General features: G+C 35.8%; 1 protein-coding gene across 1 annotated transcript in view; it reads right to left on the bottom strand.

Annotated features, from left to right (window-relative positions):
* Nucleotides 1-1,617: 1,617 nt before the first annotated feature.
* Nucleotides 1,618-20,834, bottom strand: part of LOC149807796 (2'-5'-oligoadenylate synthase 1A-like) — a 41,155-nt gene continuing 21,938 nt past the window's right edge. The window contains exons 4-11 of the mRNA XM_089960459.1: nucleotides 20,496-20,554; nucleotides 17,288-17,470; nucleotides 16,252-16,392; nucleotides 14,190-14,307; nucleotides 8,077-8,243; nucleotides 6,157-6,362; nucleotides 4,866-4,946; nucleotides 1,618-4,377 (exon numbers count right to left, since the gene is read on the bottom strand). Of these exons, the coding sequence (XP_089816585.1) occupies nucleotides 4,224-4,377; nucleotides 4,866-4,946; nucleotides 6,157-6,362; nucleotides 8,077-8,243; nucleotides 14,190-14,307; nucleotides 16,252-16,392; nucleotides 17,288-17,470; nucleotides 20,496-20,554 (1,109 nt within the window). The 3' untranslated portion in view covers nucleotides 1,618-4,223. The remainder of the gene's footprint in view (nucleotides 4,378-4,865; nucleotides 4,947-6,156; nucleotides 6,363-8,076; nucleotides 8,244-14,189; nucleotides 14,308-16,251; nucleotides 16,393-17,287; nucleotides 17,471-20,495; nucleotides 20,555-20,834) is intronic.

Raw genomic sequence — 20,834 nt, 5'->3', positions numbered from 1 at the left:
TCTCCTTTGGTGGAGTGCACTACTTACATGTACGATACGACAGAAAAGGTCATTAATGTTCCAACTGAGACTTTATCTCCTACTGCCGACATATTATATAACATAAATGGAATAATCCTGTATTAGTTCTCAATGGCGACGATTGTCCCTTAATGTTTCTCTTTCGACTTTACGGTAAAGGCAGAGGCTGTTCCGATTAATTTCGTGGATAATGAACTCGAGGGATGTATTTATAAGAGTTTGTGATGCCATATGAAAACTTCCCATTGTCTTTGATGAGAGCCAAAGGTTCAATATAACGACGATTTAAACAAACAAAAAAAAACAGAACATATTGCCTTACTTGAAGCCGATGATCACTATACCTCATTACCTCCTAATGAAAATTCGCCACTACTTTGCAAAGGCAATAAAATCAAGGATATTGTTTGCTAAATCTGAAGAGAAAAAAAAATGGAAGGTGAATATAATTTTATGAATTATCTTTTATGTATTCTGGGTAACGATTTAAATGTTGAGAAAAACAAATCCGCTATATTGAATGTGTGGGAGCAAGCAAACTTTATCCTACACGGTGTTTGAGTGTGATACAAGGACATTGTCAGTTAGGTGTCTTAGAAGATGATCTTGAAATATTTAATACACATACTTCAAGGGGAGACAACTGCTTGAATACCAATACAAAGGTGTTAACGGAATTGAACAGGAAAATTATTATCTGAAAAGCTATCAAACAGTTTCTGTCAATGATGCTTGCAATTCCCGTCAGATCCACGCATAATAATGCTTCCGTCGCAAACCAGCATAAGTAACATATATTCTAACATACAGTCAGCAACGTCTGGAGAAATCCACAAGTGTTATCAGTTTGGGTTTTGTTTCAGCTTTCATTAACGTCTCCAAAATTCTCAGGGGCTAACATTCTTTTTATTTTTTCCTAACTTTCTACATCATTAGGTCGGTTCCAGTTGGTTTAAAGTCGCCCACTTTCAGACGTCATCTTGTACTCAAACATTAAAAGTTTGCTTGCTGTACCATTTCTTTTTTCTTTCGTTATTGAAGTTGTTGAATTTGCTCTTCATCTACCTAAAAATGATCATAATAATAATTATGTAATGAATAAAGGTAATAACTGTTTACAGCGTGCAGTTTTTCCCGGAACACTCGGAAAACACTCTGAAAACACTCCGAGCCTTCGAGATCAAGCACTTTATTCTGGTCCGGCAAATGTTTGAACACGGCAAACCGTGCATTATCACCATAATAGTGCCTAACTGTATGATTAATATGTTTGCTTCTCGGAATTCTTAGAATTCGAAGATATAAATTTGTAGATAAAATTACAGACAAAATGTACACACATGTTGTAAGCAGAGTAAGGGGACATCAAAAACAAAAGAAAAAGTATTTTCTTAGCATTTCAAAACTTTCAGCATGAAAATTTTAAGATAATCTTCAGAAGAACGATGTCAGTGGAAAATCTGCGATAAAATTAATTTATCCGAAAAGATACTGATGTAAAGCTCTATAAGGATTTTAAAGCGTAACTGGCATAATGAGAGTTTATTAAACTGTTTTAATGAAAATTTTACAATGAAAGAAGAAAAAAGCAAAGCGTAAGTTTAAAACTTGTATTTTTTTAAAGGATAGCAATATTCAAACATTCAGATATGTCACTGTTGGTAATGCATAGGGAAATACTTAATTATGCAACATAATTAATACATACACATTGATGTAGTATTAGTGTAGATGATCGTGTAACCTGTACCATGTATTCCATGTGTTATACGGACAATTGACTGTTTCATAAGATAAAAAAATTTGCTGATACTGCATCAACGTACCGGTAATTAACAATATAAATCAATGATTTCCTTTTCAGTAGGATATATTTTTACCTGTAATCTAGGCAGCATAAGTAATGTGAGCATTGAATAAAATCTGAATTGGCGCTTGACAGAGGATTATTTTTGTCTAGCTTTCCGACATAATTGTCTACGGCCAAAACTTCAAACCTGCTAACACTTATAGTTTTATGTGTGTGATTTTCTGATATAATACAAAATGTACCAACAAAACGTGTATTTTTCATTTACGAGGTTGTTAACTTTTACCTTTTTTAATACATGATTTGTTGGTCTACAGGAATCACAGAGAACGCAAGAAAATCAAAACGAAACAAATAACTTTGTCTAGGTTTCAACATTATTCCATGATACGAAATAAAAGCTGTATGCCTTAAGCGGCAAGGATGATATAATGATACAGGCGAAAATCCGCTTTTTACCTGCCTGTGAAAAGATGATAAGATATACTTTTTGTTACTCATGGATATACTAAAGCCAGTTCAAACAATTATTGCCAACCCCGGGGAAAATGTTGTAGGAAGGTTGACCAATATAACCATTAGTGCTGGTTGAATTGGCTAGTCAGATTGTCTCTCCCGAACACAATCACTTATCGAAGATTACTTCTGTTCCGTTGTACAATAGCTTTTTATTGTTTCGTTGATGACGTATTTTTGTTTATGCGCGTTCAGGACAAACGAGATAATCTTATCGCAGGCAGCCACGGGTGATACGACAGCACAGAGGATTTTACGAGGGGCTTGCGACCTTGTGTTGATTTACTTCGAGGAGCCTATTTGATAGAAACGGGAGTGCTCATCAATTTAATGTCAAAATTTGTTATCATATGAACGTAACTCATTGATACGTCCATTGTTATGTTTCCTAGTACAAAGGTGAAAGACTTAAGCAAACGATGGAGAATCTAACGGTTATAGGATCGGATCAAGCAGATAACATCTCTTTGAATGATGATGCTGTCCATGCCCTTCCACACCATACCGTGACGTTCTGTATATTGCTTTCCATTTTATTTGTTGGGAAAAAGGCATCACGTGACTATCTGCGACACTTTTCGGCAGGCTACAGCCTTGAATATTCATCATCAAAGAGCAAAGAACAAAAATCTTAAATTAGGCAGTTAGACAATGTTATTCAACATAAAACATAGTAAGGTCTTGTTTAATGCATTTATAACTCTAGGACAAGATTATCCCAAATAATGGAATATAAAACCTTAATACACTAACACCATCAAACGCAAACAGTGATAACTTTAATATATGCAGGGTATTTTCTTTTCCTACCTTAGCACGAAATCACTAGTTAAAATATATATGTTTTTGTGCAAAATGATTGAATATTTTTGGTATTAATGATAAACAAAAACTTGTATTGAATCTATGGTTAGAAGATTGAACTTGCCCTTTAGCACTGCGTCACTACCCGCCAGCTCCATTCTTAAGATCACCAGAATTTTAATCATAGTCATAAGATGCTCATCTTTTCTAATAAATTACATGTTTATGACATTGTAAGATATTTTTACTATATCCGACCACAAAGCAAAGACAGCGATGCCGCAAAAGCCTTAAATGGTGACAAGGTAGTGCAAGGGACATAACTTCGTATAACGCTGGCAAGTAAACAAGATGTCCTTGGCCTAAGTGGGTTGCATTCGTTGCTCTTGATCACAACATTCTCGTTTTTCTTGCTTCAAATCTAACTTATGGAGGCACACACAATCAGGTATCGAGTGGCATGATGGAAAATCTTGTATTGTTATATTTGAAAATATAAAGATATATTTCTAAGATGTTAAAATATAGGAATGAAAAGAAATTGTTTTCCCCACTAATAACTCTACATTTCATATATAAGTATTTAATAAAACGTGGGCTTTACAATAAACAAAACGGCTTCACATCTTTGTACTTTAGTAAAACGTTTACCACAGAAATCTGACTGGTAAACTTTATTGCTGTGACGGAATGTGATACGGCCACGATACGATTATGTTAAATAATGCAAATATGATAGGGTCATTATATTGTTATATCAAATAACGTAGTGAGTGTTCAGTAATAATTCATGAATCGTACTAAATATGGATATTTCAGTATGTATCGTAAAAAGATCAAGACATTTTAAAACATTTTTTGTTGAAGTTACGCAAAATGTAGATAAAGCACGGACACATAAATTCTCATTGCCTTATTGGAACAACGTAACTAGGAAAAAACAAGCTGATATGACAATGGAAAAAAATGTTAATTATAAACAGATCCCATAGCTGGCAGCTATTTCCTTAAATTTGCCCCGTTATTTATCAGAGTGATGAATATGAGAATTCCTTCACATTGGCCTCAAACGTCACCAGTTATGGAGTCCACTTCGTCCCAACCCTCCAAACAGAGGCATGTGAAGACTTTCACCTGCAACTTCCGCAACTTTATGCCAAAGTTCACATGTGCTCGTAACATTACTAAATGGGTTCGCTGGATCGATGACGTAATAGCCGGGGTACCTGTAAAAGCAAGAAAGAATTCATCATCATTATCATCATCATCATCATCATCTTCTTCTTCTTATTATTATTATTATTATTGTTATTATTGGTAGTAGTAGTTGCTGTTGTAATGGTAGTTGTCGCATAGTCCCAGTCATAGTAATAGTGGTAGTAATAGTACTAGTAGTAGTAGTAGTGGTAGTACCAGAGTAAAATCTTTGCAAAATTGGACAACTTTTGAGATTTTAGACGCCATTTTTAGAGTTAATTGCTTGATGCCGATTTGAGTGCTATTTATCAGTCGCGTCCACAGCGCATAACGTTGCATGTTTTTAGTCTGTGTCTGCGTCTCTGCAAGAATATATTATATTCCAACGTCCTTCTCACTGCCTATCTAAATATACCATGATCCAGTTTATATTATCTGCCTTGCTGTATGATTGTCATTCCGTCCATATGTCTGTATGCATGCATACGTGTGTATATGTGTGTGAGTGAGGCCTTACTTGTGTTGTCGTGCGGTTGTCCCAATCCTGCTTTCAGATCGCGGTGTCTTAAAGTTCTCTGGCACGTGTATACCTGGGTTCCTGTAATTTATTAATGTCATATGTAAATCAAAATACGAACATTAACAAGATATCCGACGGACGGACGGACGGAAAAACGGAAAATTTGATTACTAAAGGGGAACTCTGTCTAGATGCAGGTCCTAGTAATAAACAACACAGAAACGAAAAAATGAATGAAGAGACAGGAAAGAAAGATAAGAAAGATCAATGGACAGAAAATATATTTTTTTAAATTTATAATATATGATTCACAAAGATACATGCTGAAAAAATAGAATTATAGTAATACGCATTTTGTAAACACAACACTGCCTTAACACAGCAAGAGAGCTATACAGTGCCTTTGGAAGCACCTCACGATAAAATACTTTAGTCTGAAATAAAACTTGCCAAGGTACCTATAAAAATAATAGTAATAATAATAATAGTAATAATAATAATATTAATAATAATAATAATAATAATTCTTATTATTAAGAAAATATATTTAGTCATAAAATACTCATCTGTTACTTGGTCCTATGCATATTTACAAGTTATTTTACAATAAAATAACTTACACACACTCACTCATACATGCACTAACACAGATTTGTAATGGATATATATAATGGTCAACAGGTGCGCAAATGAACACAAACATTTACAAATTTCATCAGATCAGTAATATATATATATATATATATATATATATATATATATATATATATATATATATATATATATATATATATCCACATGACTTTTGAATGCAGCATCATAGATGAAAAAATTGTCTAGATACACCCTTGCATTATGTTTACCGGCACACTCACACACTGTTGCGATGTGTCCGGACAAAATAACACTTTTTTAGTTGGGGACTTTAATATATAATTCCAACATTTACAGAAGACATTTCTCACATAAAATCTTATATGCAGCAAGGGAATTGTAATTACCTCTCAACAGGGTATGCAATTGAAAATCGTAGATGCTGATATTGTAAACAAATTTTTGAAATGGTTTTGTTCTCGAACGTTGAATAGTTAACTAAATTGAATTTTTTTTATTATCAAGGAAGATTACGTTATCAAAGCTTTGATGCCTATAGCACACATATAAAAGCAGCATAATGCCATTTAAGATGGTGACTAGAAAATGTCCGATCCTTTCATTATTCAACATAACAATAAAACCATACCTTCAGCCGAGTTTAGGTTATCTAATGGCTAGAGAGCAGACTTACCTTTCTCTTATCTGCTTCATAAAGATCTTGTCATAATTGACAAGCCATTGTATCTTCAGATCTCTGTATTCAACCAATGCGTGCAATATTGAATATAAGCCCCGCCTTAGGTCAAATGACGCAGGTTTCCCCGCCTCCTCCCATCTTCTTATAGTGATAAGTTCCAACAGGTAAGAATCTGGCCATTTATTTTTGCCTTCATCCGCCTGCGGACGACGAATTATTAACTTAATACATGAAATATTATCTTAATATATTATTATTATTATTATTATTATTATTATTATTATTATTATTATTATACAAAAATAATAAATACAATGAAAGTAAACAATGGGTAGAATCAATGCATGCACTCTAACGCATCTGTCCATAAAGATATGACGTAATCGCAGGGCATTCAGCACATGTTGTTATGGGCTTAACGCTATTTTCCAGCACACAATGGGCTTACACATGGCGGCCAGAATGATGGTGGAAGAAGAATCCGGGTAAACTCCAGTAAGAACCACCGATCCACAGAAAGATACTGGCAAGCTTTCTCACATACCAACACTGGCCGAGCGCGAGACTCGAACCCGCGAGGACAGAGGTGAGATGGCAGTCAGTGATCGGAAAAGGCGAGGTTTTTAGACCACTAGGCCAACCGGGGACCGTCATTCAGCAAATCAAAACTGCTGACTCATTCGAGTAGGTGATTCATTCGGCTTGTATCCGTTTGTGTCTTTGACTGCGATAGTCCTTATACCGTGCCAGTTTTGTTTTAGAAGAAAATATTTTTAATTTAATAATAATATCTTGAATCCTATTCCGAAAATTTTTCAAGATTAATTTTGAGAAATTTTCTTAAACGGAATTTGAGAATTTTAAATCAAGATGAAGGGTAGACGCGAGTAAGCCGAAATTTTTAACATCCCGGAAACGAGGTATAGCCACGTGTTGTCCATATGCAAAGATATGGGTAAACAATGCATTTGATTTATTCCAATAACAAACTACAACCACTGCGATGTGGACGTGTGAGTACAGTTTATTTTTGCTATAATCATGAAGTTATGATTTACAAAATTTGATGGAAAGTAGTGAGCTTTAAAGTTATAATTGGAAATTCTCTTTATCTAACTGCAATAAAGGCTAAGTTTTAAAATCAGTTCGTAAGTATATAAGGGGTAGATACCATACGTATACTAGCTTCACCATAAGTATCATTGCTGTGACATACGTAGGCCTATACTAGCTGTACCATACGTATAATAGCTGTACAACAAGTATGCTAGCTGTACAATAAGTATACTGGCTGTACAATAAGTATACTAGCTGTACAGTAAGTATACCGGCTGTACCATACGTATACTAGCTGTACAATAAGTATACTGGTTGTAAATGATCAAACTAGTCTACCTTAAAACGCAAGTGGCATTTTTCTTAAAATATTAAATACTAAAATTTTCACGCTGAAGACCTAGCTTAGTCCCACAATCTCTGAATCGTTGTTGGAGTCGTGACTGTAATCAGTCTTAAATACAATGTGTCCTGTATAACCCGAATGTTGTTAATAACTGCACGAAGAGTTTTCCGATGTCTCAAACGCCCACATTGATATGCAGTTTTACTTCCTCCATAACCCGTGTCTTCAAGTGTATTTTACAATATAAAAAAAAAAAACAAAAATATTTCAGCAGTGTGAGATTTTGTTAACATCAAAACCATGTAAATCATGAGAAACGGAAATACATGGTAAAGCAAGGAAAGGGCTTGAATATTAACTTTAAGTGAAAAGAATATTAGAAATTAATATAAATGTCCAAACGCTAAGGCCGGTGTGTCCTTTTTGTTTACATGAAAAACATAATTTTATCCAACAAAAATGTTTGTTTGAGCAAAGTTTTAAATCAGTAAATCTTTCGGGAAGTGAATTACCGGAAGTTTGGATTTTCTCCAGTATTTCACAAGTCTAATCAGGTTTCTAACTCTCTCTGGCTGCTCTTTGACGAACGCCTGTTGCAGCTTGATGAGGCAGGTGGAGTAAAACTGTCGCAAAGTGTCACTTTTCGTCATGTCTTCGTAGATCTCACGCTTGCTTTGGGCTTGTGTAGAAGAAATAAAGGAAACCATCAAATATATAGGTTCTTTTTCCATTTTAATGTATTGGGTATCAGGATCATAACATAGTACAAGTATTAAATCACAGTTTAACCATGGATTTTTATTATTATTTAAGAACATAGTGTAATACATTGAAAACATATTTTATCATAGAAAAATAGGATTTCTACCGTACTTTTAGCAGGCATTATAACAAACTTTAGAATGTTCCTTTAACAGGGCATTATAACAAGTTTTTGATAGTGCCTTTAATAGGGCATTATACAAAGCTTTCGACAGTTCCTTTAATATGGTATTATGACAAGTTTTCGACAGTGCCTTTAATAGGGCATGATAACAAATTTTCGACATTGCCTTTAATAGGGCTTCATAAAAAATTTTCGACAGTGCCTTTTATAGGGCATTATACCAAGCTTTCGACATTGCCTTTATCTATTGCTCTATGCATTATAACAAGTGTTCGACAGTGCCTTTAATAGGGCATTATACCAAGCTTTCGACATTGCCTTTAAAAGGGCATTTAACAAATTATCGACAATGCCTTTAATAGGGCATTATAAAACCATTTCGACACTGCCTTTACTAGGGCATTATAAAAAGCTTTCGACAGTTCCTTTAATATGGTATTATGACACATTTTCGACAGTGGCTTTAATAGGGCATTATAACAAGTTTTCGACAGTGCCTTTAACATGGCATTGTACTAGGGGTTGTACAGTGCTTTATACAGTGCACTACACCAGGCTTTAGCTTTTGCCTTTTATAGGGCGTTATACCCAGTTTTAGACATTGTCATTTTTAGGGCTTTATAAGGGCTTTATACAGAGCATTTTACAGGGTATCATACCCGGCATTATACGATGAGTTTTACAGAGTATTATACAAGGCTTTATATGTTGTTTGCCTAGCGCATTTTACAGGGCTTTAGACATTGCCTTTTACAAGGCTTTATATCTGGCCTTTTACAAGGCTTTATATCTGGCCTTTTACAGAACATATTACAGGGTATCATAATCGGGTTTAGACAATGCCTTTTACACGGTATTGTACAAGACCCCCCCCCCCCACACACACACACTATAAAAGATTTTAGACATTGACGTGTACGGACATTATACAAGGCTCAATACAGTGCTTTTTAAAGTGCACTACACTAGGCTTCACGTATTGCCTGTAAGAAGACATTATACCAGGGTTTGGACACTGCCTTTCACAAGCCATTATATCAGGCTTTACACAGTGCTTTGAATAAGCATTATATTGGTTTCAGACATTGCCTTTCATAGGGCATTATACCGGGCTTTAAACATTGCCTTCTATAGGGCATTATACCTGGCTTAATTCGGTGCATTTCACAGGGTATTACGTCCTTCTTAATATTATACTTATTACAGGGTATTAGACCAGGATTTATATGGTGCTTTTTATAAGGCATTATAACCGACTTTATATTGTGCATTTATTGGACAGCATATCGCTTACAACGACTTTGTTGTGCCAGCCAATATATACGTCCCGACAAAGCATATAGAAGATGAACCTGGCACAATCCATATGGAAAATATCACAACCAGGCTTATTACATCTTGGTGAAAAGACGATTCAGCACAGGACTGAACATCGCCAGAATATCAAGTTTCCAAGGAGCAGGTATTGGAAGTCATCATGATTTAATTAGCCTCCACCTGCAAATGATAAAAAACCAAACCAACCAAGAATCAGACTGGATCTTAAAAGATTGAAAGATTCTAAAGTCACTGAAGCTTTCCAAGCAACGACAGGTGGTATCTTCGCACATCTTATCGCCATGGGCAACCAAGACACCCGACCTAGAGTCTCTAACCACTACATTCAACACAGCTGTGACTGGCACAGTCATCGAGATCATTAGCAAACCTCGTCGGTAAAAGAAACCTTGAGTCACAACATATGTCCTTGAGCTATGAGACAAAAGAAGAGAACTGAAAAGGGGAAAAGGAGATGATGAGAGAACTAAACGTACAGAGAGATAGACAACATGATCAGGAAAAGCTGGAGAAAGGCAAAGGAGTCCTGGATAGAAATACAATGTTGCGAAAACGAAGATAGTCTGAACAGAAACAACAACCAGAAGGAATTTCAACTAGTTAAAGATCCCACAGCCAGGAAACAAGGAAAAACTACCGCCATTCAAGACAAATTAGGAAAATGCCTCACAGAAGATCAAGAGATCCTCAAGCGATGGGTAGAATACTGATCAGAATTGTACAATCATAGGTCTCAAGGAGATTCAGCAGTACTAAAGAAGAATTCAATGGTAAACCCATTCTTCGCGATGTAGCAGAGGCCGCAATTAAGCCACTGAAGAAAGGAATGTCAGCTGGAGTTGACAACATACCAGTAGAGTTCATAGAAGCAGGAAAAGAAAAGATGGTTACATTCTTAACAACAATCTGCAACAAGATATGGCAGACAGGAGAATGGCCCACCACATGGAGTAAATCTTTGGTCATCGTACTCCCCATGAAAGCTAACATACAGCTAGGTCAAAACCTCAAAACCATTAGACTGATCAATCATCTGCGCAAAGTCATGCTGAAGATAATTTTCAATAGAATAAAGCCTCGAGCAAAGAAAATTATTGCTGAAGCGCAGGAAGACTTCCGAGCAGGAAGGAGACCACATAACAAATCTCCAATCACAGATTCCTTTGCGAGAAATGTTTCCAGCATTGGCGAAATCTATATCACGTCTTCACAGACTTCAAGAAGGCTTCTGACAGGGTATAGCATGACAGCATAGGAGATTAGTTCCGAACAAAAGTTGGAGTCAGACATCGATGTCTACTATTATCCACACTCTTCAAAACTGGATGATGCCTTGGAAGATTATAATGTTGCTGTCAGCATTGGAGGAAGAACAATCACCAACCTGCGCTTCACAGATGATATTGATGACTTGACAAGGTATGAACAAGAACTGGCTGATTTGGTTGAGTGCCTCGACAAAATCTCCATAGCATACTTTATGGAGAGTAGCGCCGAAAAAGACCAAAATGATGACAAATAACACTAATGTTATAAGTTCAAAGATAAAGAACAGTGGACAGAAGCTGGAAATAGTCACAAGATCCCAATACTTGAAATCAATTATCACAGATGAGGGCTCCAAACCAGAACTACTTTCCAGGATTGTCCAGACAACAGCAGCACCAACAAGGTTGAAATCAATTTGGAAGGACAACAACATTGCTCTTGGTTCCATTATAAAGCTGATGCGCTCTATTGTCGCATTCATTTTTCTGTATGCTTGTGAAACATGGAATCTCACAGCAAATGTGAAAAGCAGGATTCAGACTTTCGAAATGAGATGCTACCGCAATATCTTGGGCATCTCACACATGGAGGCATAACCAATAAAGAGGTCCACGATAAGATCCATCAAGCCATCGCACCCTAAGAAAACCTCCTGAGAACTGTGGAAAACGCAAACTGAAGCGGTACTGTCACGTCTCATGATCATCTTGCACCGCACAGTGAGAGGGTGCAGAATAAGAGGCAGACATAAAAGGAGGTGGGGTTTGGAGATTCCCAAGGGGTAGTGGAAAACAGCAAATGATGGAGAGAATTGATGGTAAAATTATGCCAGTACTTTATAGAGTGATTTTTACAGGTGATTATGCCATACTATATAGAGTGCTTTTTACAGGTGATTATGTCAGGCTTTATAGGGTGCTTTTTACAGGCGATTATGCCTGGCTTTATAGAGTGCTCTTTACAGGTAATTATGCCATACTTTATATAGTGCTTTCTACAGGTGATTATGCCAGGCTTTATAGAGTGCTTTTTACAGGTAATTATGTCAGGCTTCATAGAGTGCTTTTTACAGGTAAATATGCCATATTTTATGTAGTACTTTTTACAGGCGATTATGCCATACTTTATAAAGTGCTTTTTACAGGTGATTATGTCAGGCTTTATAGATTGCTTTTTACAGGTGATTATTCCAGCCTTTATAGAGTGCTTTTTACAGGTGATTATGCACACTTTATAGAGTGCATTTGTACAGGTGATTATGCCATACTTTAGAGAGTGATTTTTACACGTGATTATGCCATACATTATAGAGTACTTTTTTTACAGGTGATTATGCCATACTTGAGAGAGTGATTTTACAGGTGATTATGCCAGGCGTTATAGAGTGCTTTTTACAGGTGATTATGCGTATTTTATAGAGTACATTTGTACAGGTGATTATGCCATACTTTAGAGAGTGATTTTTACACGTGATTATGCCATACATTATAGAGTACTTTTTTACAGGTGATTATGCCATACTTGAGAGAGTGATTTTACAGGTGATTATTCCAGGTTTTATAGAGTTCTTTTTACAGGTGATTATGCCAGGCTTTACAGAATGCTTTTAACAGGTGATTATGCCATGCTTTATAGAGTGCTTTTTACAGGTGATCATGCCAGGCTTTACAGAGTGCTTTTACACGTGATTATGCCATACCTTATCGAGTGCTTTTTATGGATGATTATGCCAGGTTTTATAGAATGCTTTTTACAATACATTATACAGGACCTTCTTTTACGTAATAACATAGAAAGAGTCATAAAAAGGCTTTGCCGTGGGAAGACAAGATTAAGGAGTGGACATGCATGGGATTTGGAGATTCCAAAAGGATAGCATAGAGCAAAGAAAGATGGAGAGAATTGGTTGTAAAGTCATCTGTGGTGCCCGAACGACCTCTTGGGTGATAGGGTTGATGATGATGATGATGATGATGATGATGATGATAACTTTGCCTTGGAACGGGTTTGAATGTTTTCAATTTATAGTGGAAGTCATACGGTTATTGAAGGACATGGATGATTAATAAAAATGTCACTGAATGTGTTTTCTCTTCACTTTGTTATAGGTCTTTGGTCAGACGTTCCGGTTAACTCTTAATTGTATAGGCTCTCGGCGATGCCTCGTGAAAATACAACCCGGCATGAGTCAATACAACCATACTTGGACTTATAACAAGACTAACAACAAGATATGAATATAGCTACATAATACTACAGCTAAAGCACAGTTTCTATCTCTCTGTAATGACACACAAAATGATACATCTATATATGCCTGTAGCTTGTTATGCAAAGCAAAAATCAAAATGATAAATAAATTTCTATCAACTTTTCAGAGAACACTTATCAAGAAAAATTCGTATTGTTTATAGCACTGAAACCAAGACATGAAAACGCCTACAATTGTTGTTGTTGTTGTTGTTGAAGGGTTTAACGCCATTTTTCAGCACGCGATAGGCTATACATGGCGGCCAGTATTAATGGTGGAGGAAGAAACCGGGAAATCCCCGGAAAGAACCACCGACCCTCGAGAAGCTACTGGCAAGCTTTCTCATATATCCACATTGGCTGAATCCGAGACTCGAACCCACGCAGACAGAGGTGAGATGGCAGTGATCCGTAACGGTGAGCCCTTTAGACCACTCGGCCACTCAGGGCCCCCGAAAACGCCTACAAGACTACACACACACACACACACACACACACACACACACACACACACACACACACACACACACCACATGGCACAACATTGCGATACCAAAAGTTTGGATATTACTCTCTCGTTTCCTGTTCTTAATATTTTGTAAGTGAGAGACATATATAAAACATCTACAACTAATGATCTAAAATCATCTCATATCTGATAAAATATTTTAATTCGTGATTTTCCTTATGATCTTTGTAGTTTTCTTCTTCCCTCTCCAGCTCCATGCTTTACTTTATTTTGCAGTGGACAAGCGCAGCAATGATTGCAAGTTGTTTTAATCTTTATCTTCGATGGGTTTAATCGTCACACAATTGTTGAGTAGATAGAGTAGAATGAACAAATAGCGGTTTCAATAATCTTTGACAAAAGACTATACTTACCCTGTAAAACGTCATACACTGGAAGTATTTCCACCCGATGTTCATGGTCACCGTGACAAAATAGATCTACGTGTACTGCCTGCTTCGTTTTGCGTACAAAACGGCATTCTCTGTAATGCTGCAAAAGTAGAACAAAATGATAGTACGTATGCATAGATGCATGCATGCATGTATGTGTGTGTTTGTGTGTGTGTGTGTGTGTGTGTGTGTGTGTTTGTGTGTGTGTGTGTAAGCATTGATCAGTCCTGGCTCACTGACCAGGAAAGCTTCCGTTCATGCAAAGTTTAGTAAATCATCATTTTCGTAGCAAATTCAGAGCTTTTCTTTCAGCGATATAAACCTTTTTGATACACAAAGATGGAAGCTTTATGCCATCAAAGTATTTTTGCCAAACAAGTTTCATAAGTGCCCTACGTTCGCAAGTAAATTAGAATTTTCCGATCATTCTGTATTGGATCTAATCAAGTCCTTGGGCAGAGAAACGGAGTCTGTCAGCCGTATATATTTGTGCATGTAGCTAGAAAGGTCGGTATGTATGCACGAAGATGACAGTTTGTCAATATAGTAAATTTATGAGCTATTTAGAAACATTAGAATAATAAAATTAGAAAAAGATAAGACACATGCGCACTCAGACAAAGTTTAACGAAATGAACATTCATATACGTATCAAGGGGATACAACTATCAGATAACGAGTACTTAAACTCAAGGGACTTGCATTAAAATAAAACACACACACACACACACACACACACACACACACACACATGTACCATAACAAATGCACACACAATTTTGATCAGAATTAAGAGGTTAATTATTTTATGTAAATAATATGACATTTGATATATACTAGCATTTATATTTAATGACATAAAAATTAGTTAATTTTGAATTAGACCGTATTTGTTCTGTGTACTGTATATATTTAGGAATGAGGACTTTAACAGCGGTTTTTTTTGACATGATTGATAAGTGACTTACAGACTCAAAGCAATCGGTGTTTGTTTCTTTTTTGGAAGGGAAGGGGCATGATTATATATTACAAGTTGGTATATACAATAAAATGCATCTATAAAGATTGCCTAGCTCTGCATGCAAAGTAATAAAAATGTGGAAGCAAATTAATGAAAATTAACACAGCACAATGAGAACAGTCATGAGCATTACGAAGTCAAAGTGTTTTTACGATGATTGATAAGGTGAAGTTGCGAAGAAATGAATATAACCGTAATGGGTTTATAAATTTCTCTCCAAAGTTGAGAGCCCTCTGCTCCATTTACCTGTCATACCCATATTTTACACAAATTCTGTAAATTGCGAGCTAAAAGGCTTTTTTATTTTTATTTTACATCTACCATTATTTCTGATTTATATCATAATTTCCAGTTTCCGTTTACATTGTATGTATACTTTTGAACAGTCCAAATATGTTTCAGACTTTATATTAGAATGACCTATGTTTTAGGGATGTCAATAGTAATATTTATTTATTATTGCATGCTTTCATATCTTGGTAAAAGTTTAAATACGTCACAGTGATTTGACATAAATAAACAGAGCAGACAGCAATCGACACTGTGATAGAACGGACCCAGTTCACGGAAAAGTATCTGGAACTAGATTATAATTCATGGTTAAAGTTTCGTAAAAATTTGACAAATGTAGTTGATGGTTGGTAATCTATTTCCTTTAAAATGTATTACACACGTCAGATCGATAATATAAAGCTAGAGAGCAATTTTTTGAATACTGCGTGTAATAAAGTAAATATTTAACATGTTATAATAAATTCAGGTATCATCCGGACATGTATACTCGACCTATTTCAAATATCAGTTCGAGGTGGAATGTTGCTCCACGTGTGTGTGTGTGTGTGTGTGTGTGTGTGTGTGTGTGTGTGTGTGAGAGAGAGAGAGAGAGAGAGAGAGAGAGAGAGCAAAAAACTCTATTTTACAAAAGTATGAACCGCATCTTCACCTGAGGAATAGGTATGTATGCATATGTATGTATATATGTATGTATGTATGTATGTATGTATGTATGTATGTATGTATAACCTGAAGGTACTGTTCGAGGACAGTTAGCAGCTCCTCCATTTGATCAGCGACCGCCTGAAGCCGATGTCTTCCTGACACGTAGAAAATCAGCTCTATCTTCGTCTCATCTCTGAGCTCCGTTCCTTTACCAATAGATCCTCCCTTTATCAAAGCAAATTTGTGGAAAATACAGTTCAACAATAACGTTTGTTTGCAAATTAGTCCATTTATATATTATTTACCTTTTAACAATCAACACCTTTATAATACTGCATAGCTAGTATAGCGTTAAATACGTATTTCCATATTGCACTCATGTTTCCTATATATTTATATAAATGTAAATGTACACAAATCATCACATTGTTAAACAAATGGTTTTTAAACTCCTTTTGGTAATGTACGAATAATCTGATCCAGATAATTCCGTTAAAAAAAATTATAAAATCGGACTCGTGCTTTTTAAAAAGTCATACCTTTTTTTAATATCAAGACCAAAACGGTGCGGGTTAGAATCCAAATATAGGATCAGCCATAGTCGGCTGGTGAAGCGGTACCAACTGCGGAAGCTACGGGGGTGTGGGTAGATCTAAATGCGAGTGAACAATATATTCATAAATAAACAACAAGGCCAGCTGAGACTGGCGTATTATCCAAGACTTATAATTTCTGTTAAGCTTAAAAAGTGTAGTCCTTCAGCTAGATGCGAGATTACATTAAGTTATAGCTAGATAATGTTTTGTATTTTTATGATTTGTTTTGAAAAGGCTACCTGTCATAGATCAGTGAAAGTGCATCTCTTGTGACAGGATAACTCTAACTTCTGTCAAGATCGGTAGAGTTATCTCATTAAAAGCCCTTGACGTATTGCTACCTTGATACCAGCAATCGTAGCGTATCCTCAAACAAGGTACTTTACTCCAATTGCCTCGGCACTAAATAACCACATGTGTCGCTGTGCCGTAAAACACTAAACCAAACAAACCAAAGTTTTTCTACTCCCCAGCTTTGATTGAAAAAATAAAGAAAGTATACAGCAAGAAAACTGTATACACACCCTGAATACTCGAGCTGGTTTCATACTGTCTGGTGCGTGTTTCTGAATAAACCCTATCAGACGGTCCACGAACGGATTGCAGCTGGCAACGAAATTCGGGTCTGGCACCAAATACTGATTCACGAACTGTTCCAAGTTGCTGTTCTCGTCGAACACATTCAAGTACGACACGTAGTCCCCATGCTATGAAAAAAGTATTGAAAGTAGATAGATAAACAAATATTAGTAAATCAGTAAATTAGTACATACCTCCACACACACACACACACACACACCATGGAATAAATAGCATTATCATACAGGTTAGATAATTTTAATTCGCACTCTACAGAGATTCAAATCCATGTCCGCGGGTAAACGAGGCACCCATTGCCTTGCCTGTAAGCATCAACCCCTATACCATCTCGACCATAATCACATCACCCCCGCCCCCCACGTTTCAGAGTTTGTGGTATTGACATCCTTGCGTAGCAGACACACCCACATATCGACCTGGTAATTAATTCTCATTTGTTCACGGTCATTCCGGATTCCTAAGACAGAAATCAAGGTATATACAAATAATGATAGGATTACAAATATACAGCAAACAGAACGGACAATGCTATCCCAGGATTCTCCAGGAGAATGTTCGATAATACTAACATAATTTTTATAAATATAAATAAAAAGCATTATTGTACAGGTTATAATCCAGAATGACTGTGTACAAATGAGAATTAAGTACTAGGATTATCTAACCTGTATGATAATGATGTTAATTAGGGGGAAACTTACAGTGAGTTGGCGTTCCCACTTCATGGGTAGCATCCAAACATCATTAAAGTAGTGCAAATCGTCGTACACTCAAGCATTTGAAACAGTAAGACCCTTGAATTGTTAGATAACTATTTATTAGCTCCCTACATTGAATATCTATCTGTTCATTGATAAATCTTTCTAGAAACTAATTTTCATTTTGTGATATGACCAACTTATCGTTGTAACCACATAAAAGCGATCGATGAAAGAAAGTGATTTTTGAAAATCACAAAGAAAAATACAAAGGAAAAGAGAGAAAATGGAAAATGGCAGCCGGAAAAAATTACACTTACCCAATGTGCCATGCTTTTGCGTCTATATTAGTGTTGCTGCAAGGTAAATGGAATCATCACTACTTTATTAACTAAAATATAAATGCAGCCGTACAAAACTCTATTTAATGTCGTAAGAATTTAGATTGGTAAGAATTTGTGTTGACGTATTGTTTTTGACAACCTATGGCTTGAAATTAGGTCTGACAGCTGTATACCTTCACAAATTGAAACACATCGATATAAATAGAAATTAGTTTGGTCATTCAGTCATGTTATGACTTTACTGTCGTGTGACAGAAAGTCCCAGTGGGGGACTAGGTTTAGATTTTTTTTCTTTCTTCTAAATCATATACATCTTAACAAAGTAAAATTATTAGCTTGCGATTATGCACCTCTATCTTCCATGGGAGATAATTCATTTCTTTTTCCACCAGAAACTATTTCGTCTCTGGTTCACTTATGTATTACCCTAAATACTGTTGTTGTGTTCTCATGTACTCATTTTTGAACCTTACTAAAATACTGTATTGGTAGATATCAATGAGAAAATAAAACAAAAATCGGTACCCTACCTGATGTCCATACAAGGATTGAATTCTAAAGCAAGATACCATTCTTAAACAACTCAAATTTTATCATCACATACCGTCTATATGTATAGCAAAATCTTCCAAGATGTCATTTTAGACTGGAAGCTTTTACATTTTTTCGTACTCACAAGCAGAATTAAACTATCAAGAACTTTCTAGCAGTCAAAGTCGAACCTTGAGATTGCTGTTTTGTTTCTTTCCTGGCGTTTCTTTGAATATAGGCTACAGGCCCCGTCTGAGTGCTGTTTAAAATTGGGACACTTTCCTATTTATAAAATTACGATTGCTTTCAAACACAGATTTGTGCTTGGTACATTACTTCCATGAAGACGTCGATGTTCCTATGATGCTGATAACAATAGTCACGGGAACACAAGATTTTTCAGTGCAATTGATGAATGATCGATGATTTGAATCACAGATATATAAAACTTCGGCTGGATTTAATGCTTTAAGTATGTTTCTCTACAAACGTACTAGTAAGGTTATTCTGTAGTTTGACCTATCTGCCAGTGTACTAGTATACTAGTTCAGATCAGTGAACAGTGTTCGAGTTCGCTGTTAGTCAATGGCTGATAGACACTAGCTATTGTGTTGGTGACATTTAATGCATATCAATACAATGGGCTTCTAGTTATATTAATTCAAAAAGTAGGTGGCAAAATTCTTCAAAGACAAATTTGTTTTGTGTGGGTTACTTTTTGGCACACACACACACACACACACACACACACACTTTGTAAAACCATCCAAATGAAGACCTCCGCCATGGTCTCTTAATTAGTATATTGTTCTTAGATACTCACTTGAACGGAATTAGGTCAAGTGATTTATCAGACGACCCATTGTTCTAGCAAGGTACCTTTTGTTCTCTTGTTCACTTTTGCTGTGTAATAATTTTTGTGTTGTGTGAGTTCAAAGCGTGTGTGGCTAAACCCTCCAAATTCATTGATAAATGTGAATATATTCGTATAAAAATATAAATGCGACATAAAAGAGCATAAACAGGATCCTGAAATTATGTTGCTTACAATAAAAGTCGATGGGAGGTGAAACATTTGACTCGCTTGTAAATTTATGAAAACAAATTGATATGAGGGTGTTTAGAAAGTGCTTTTTTTAAACACACAAGGCTTGAATTTCGAGCAATCTTATACATTTATGAAAACAAACAGACTATAGAGTGGTTAGGTACTGTTTTTTTTTTACCCACAGGGAGATCACATTTGTTGCCCACTTGGCCAAATAATGCTATAGAGTTAAAAAATAAAATAAAAATAAAAAGAAATAATATCAACATAATGAATGGTCAAGTCGAGATAAATCTATATTGTGTTGTTTATGCTTGGGTGAGTTACTTCCCATGTATTTTTTTGTCCCCTTTCTTTTCTTTAGTGTAAAAAAATAAATATAAAAATACAAATGAGACAATTACACAAATGAAAGACATAAAAGTACTTAACGGTGTCTACTTTATTAAAATATTTAAAAAATGGTCTGATCACTTTAAAAAATCTTTGATAAAAAAGTATATGTATTTACATAGCCCTTGATTTGTAGAGGATGACTAACATTGATGTAACACAACATAAACTTCGTCTCTGCATAAGGACAAACAGAAATTCTTAATATTTTACTTCACCTCAGTTTTCTAAGTTGCGGTAGCTCAGTGGTTAGAGTGCCGGGTTCCTATGCAAGGGTACTAGGTTCAATTCCGAGGCACGATATAGTCGGCTACAACACTGAGTTCTTTGGGCAAGATTCTTTTCTCTTAATGCCCAGCATAAGCAATAAAGACCAGCTGGCAAAATCCCTTAAAACAGACTGAAACCAAACAAATCAGAGAGTCGATGTGCTTAGCTGATGTACACCAATAATTTA

The sequence above is a fragment of the Sinohyriopsis cumingii genome, chromosome 1 (assembly GCF_028554795.1).
Source record: "Sinohyriopsis cumingii isolate HCF-2022 chromosome 1, ASM2855479v2, whole genome shotgun sequence".
Classification (NCBI taxonomy): Eukaryota; Metazoa; Mollusca; class Bivalvia; order Unionida; family Unionidae; genus Sinohyriopsis; species Sinohyriopsis cumingii.
The sequence above is the reverse complement of the archived record's forward strand: the minus strand, read 5'-3'. Positions and strand labels throughout refer to the sequence as shown.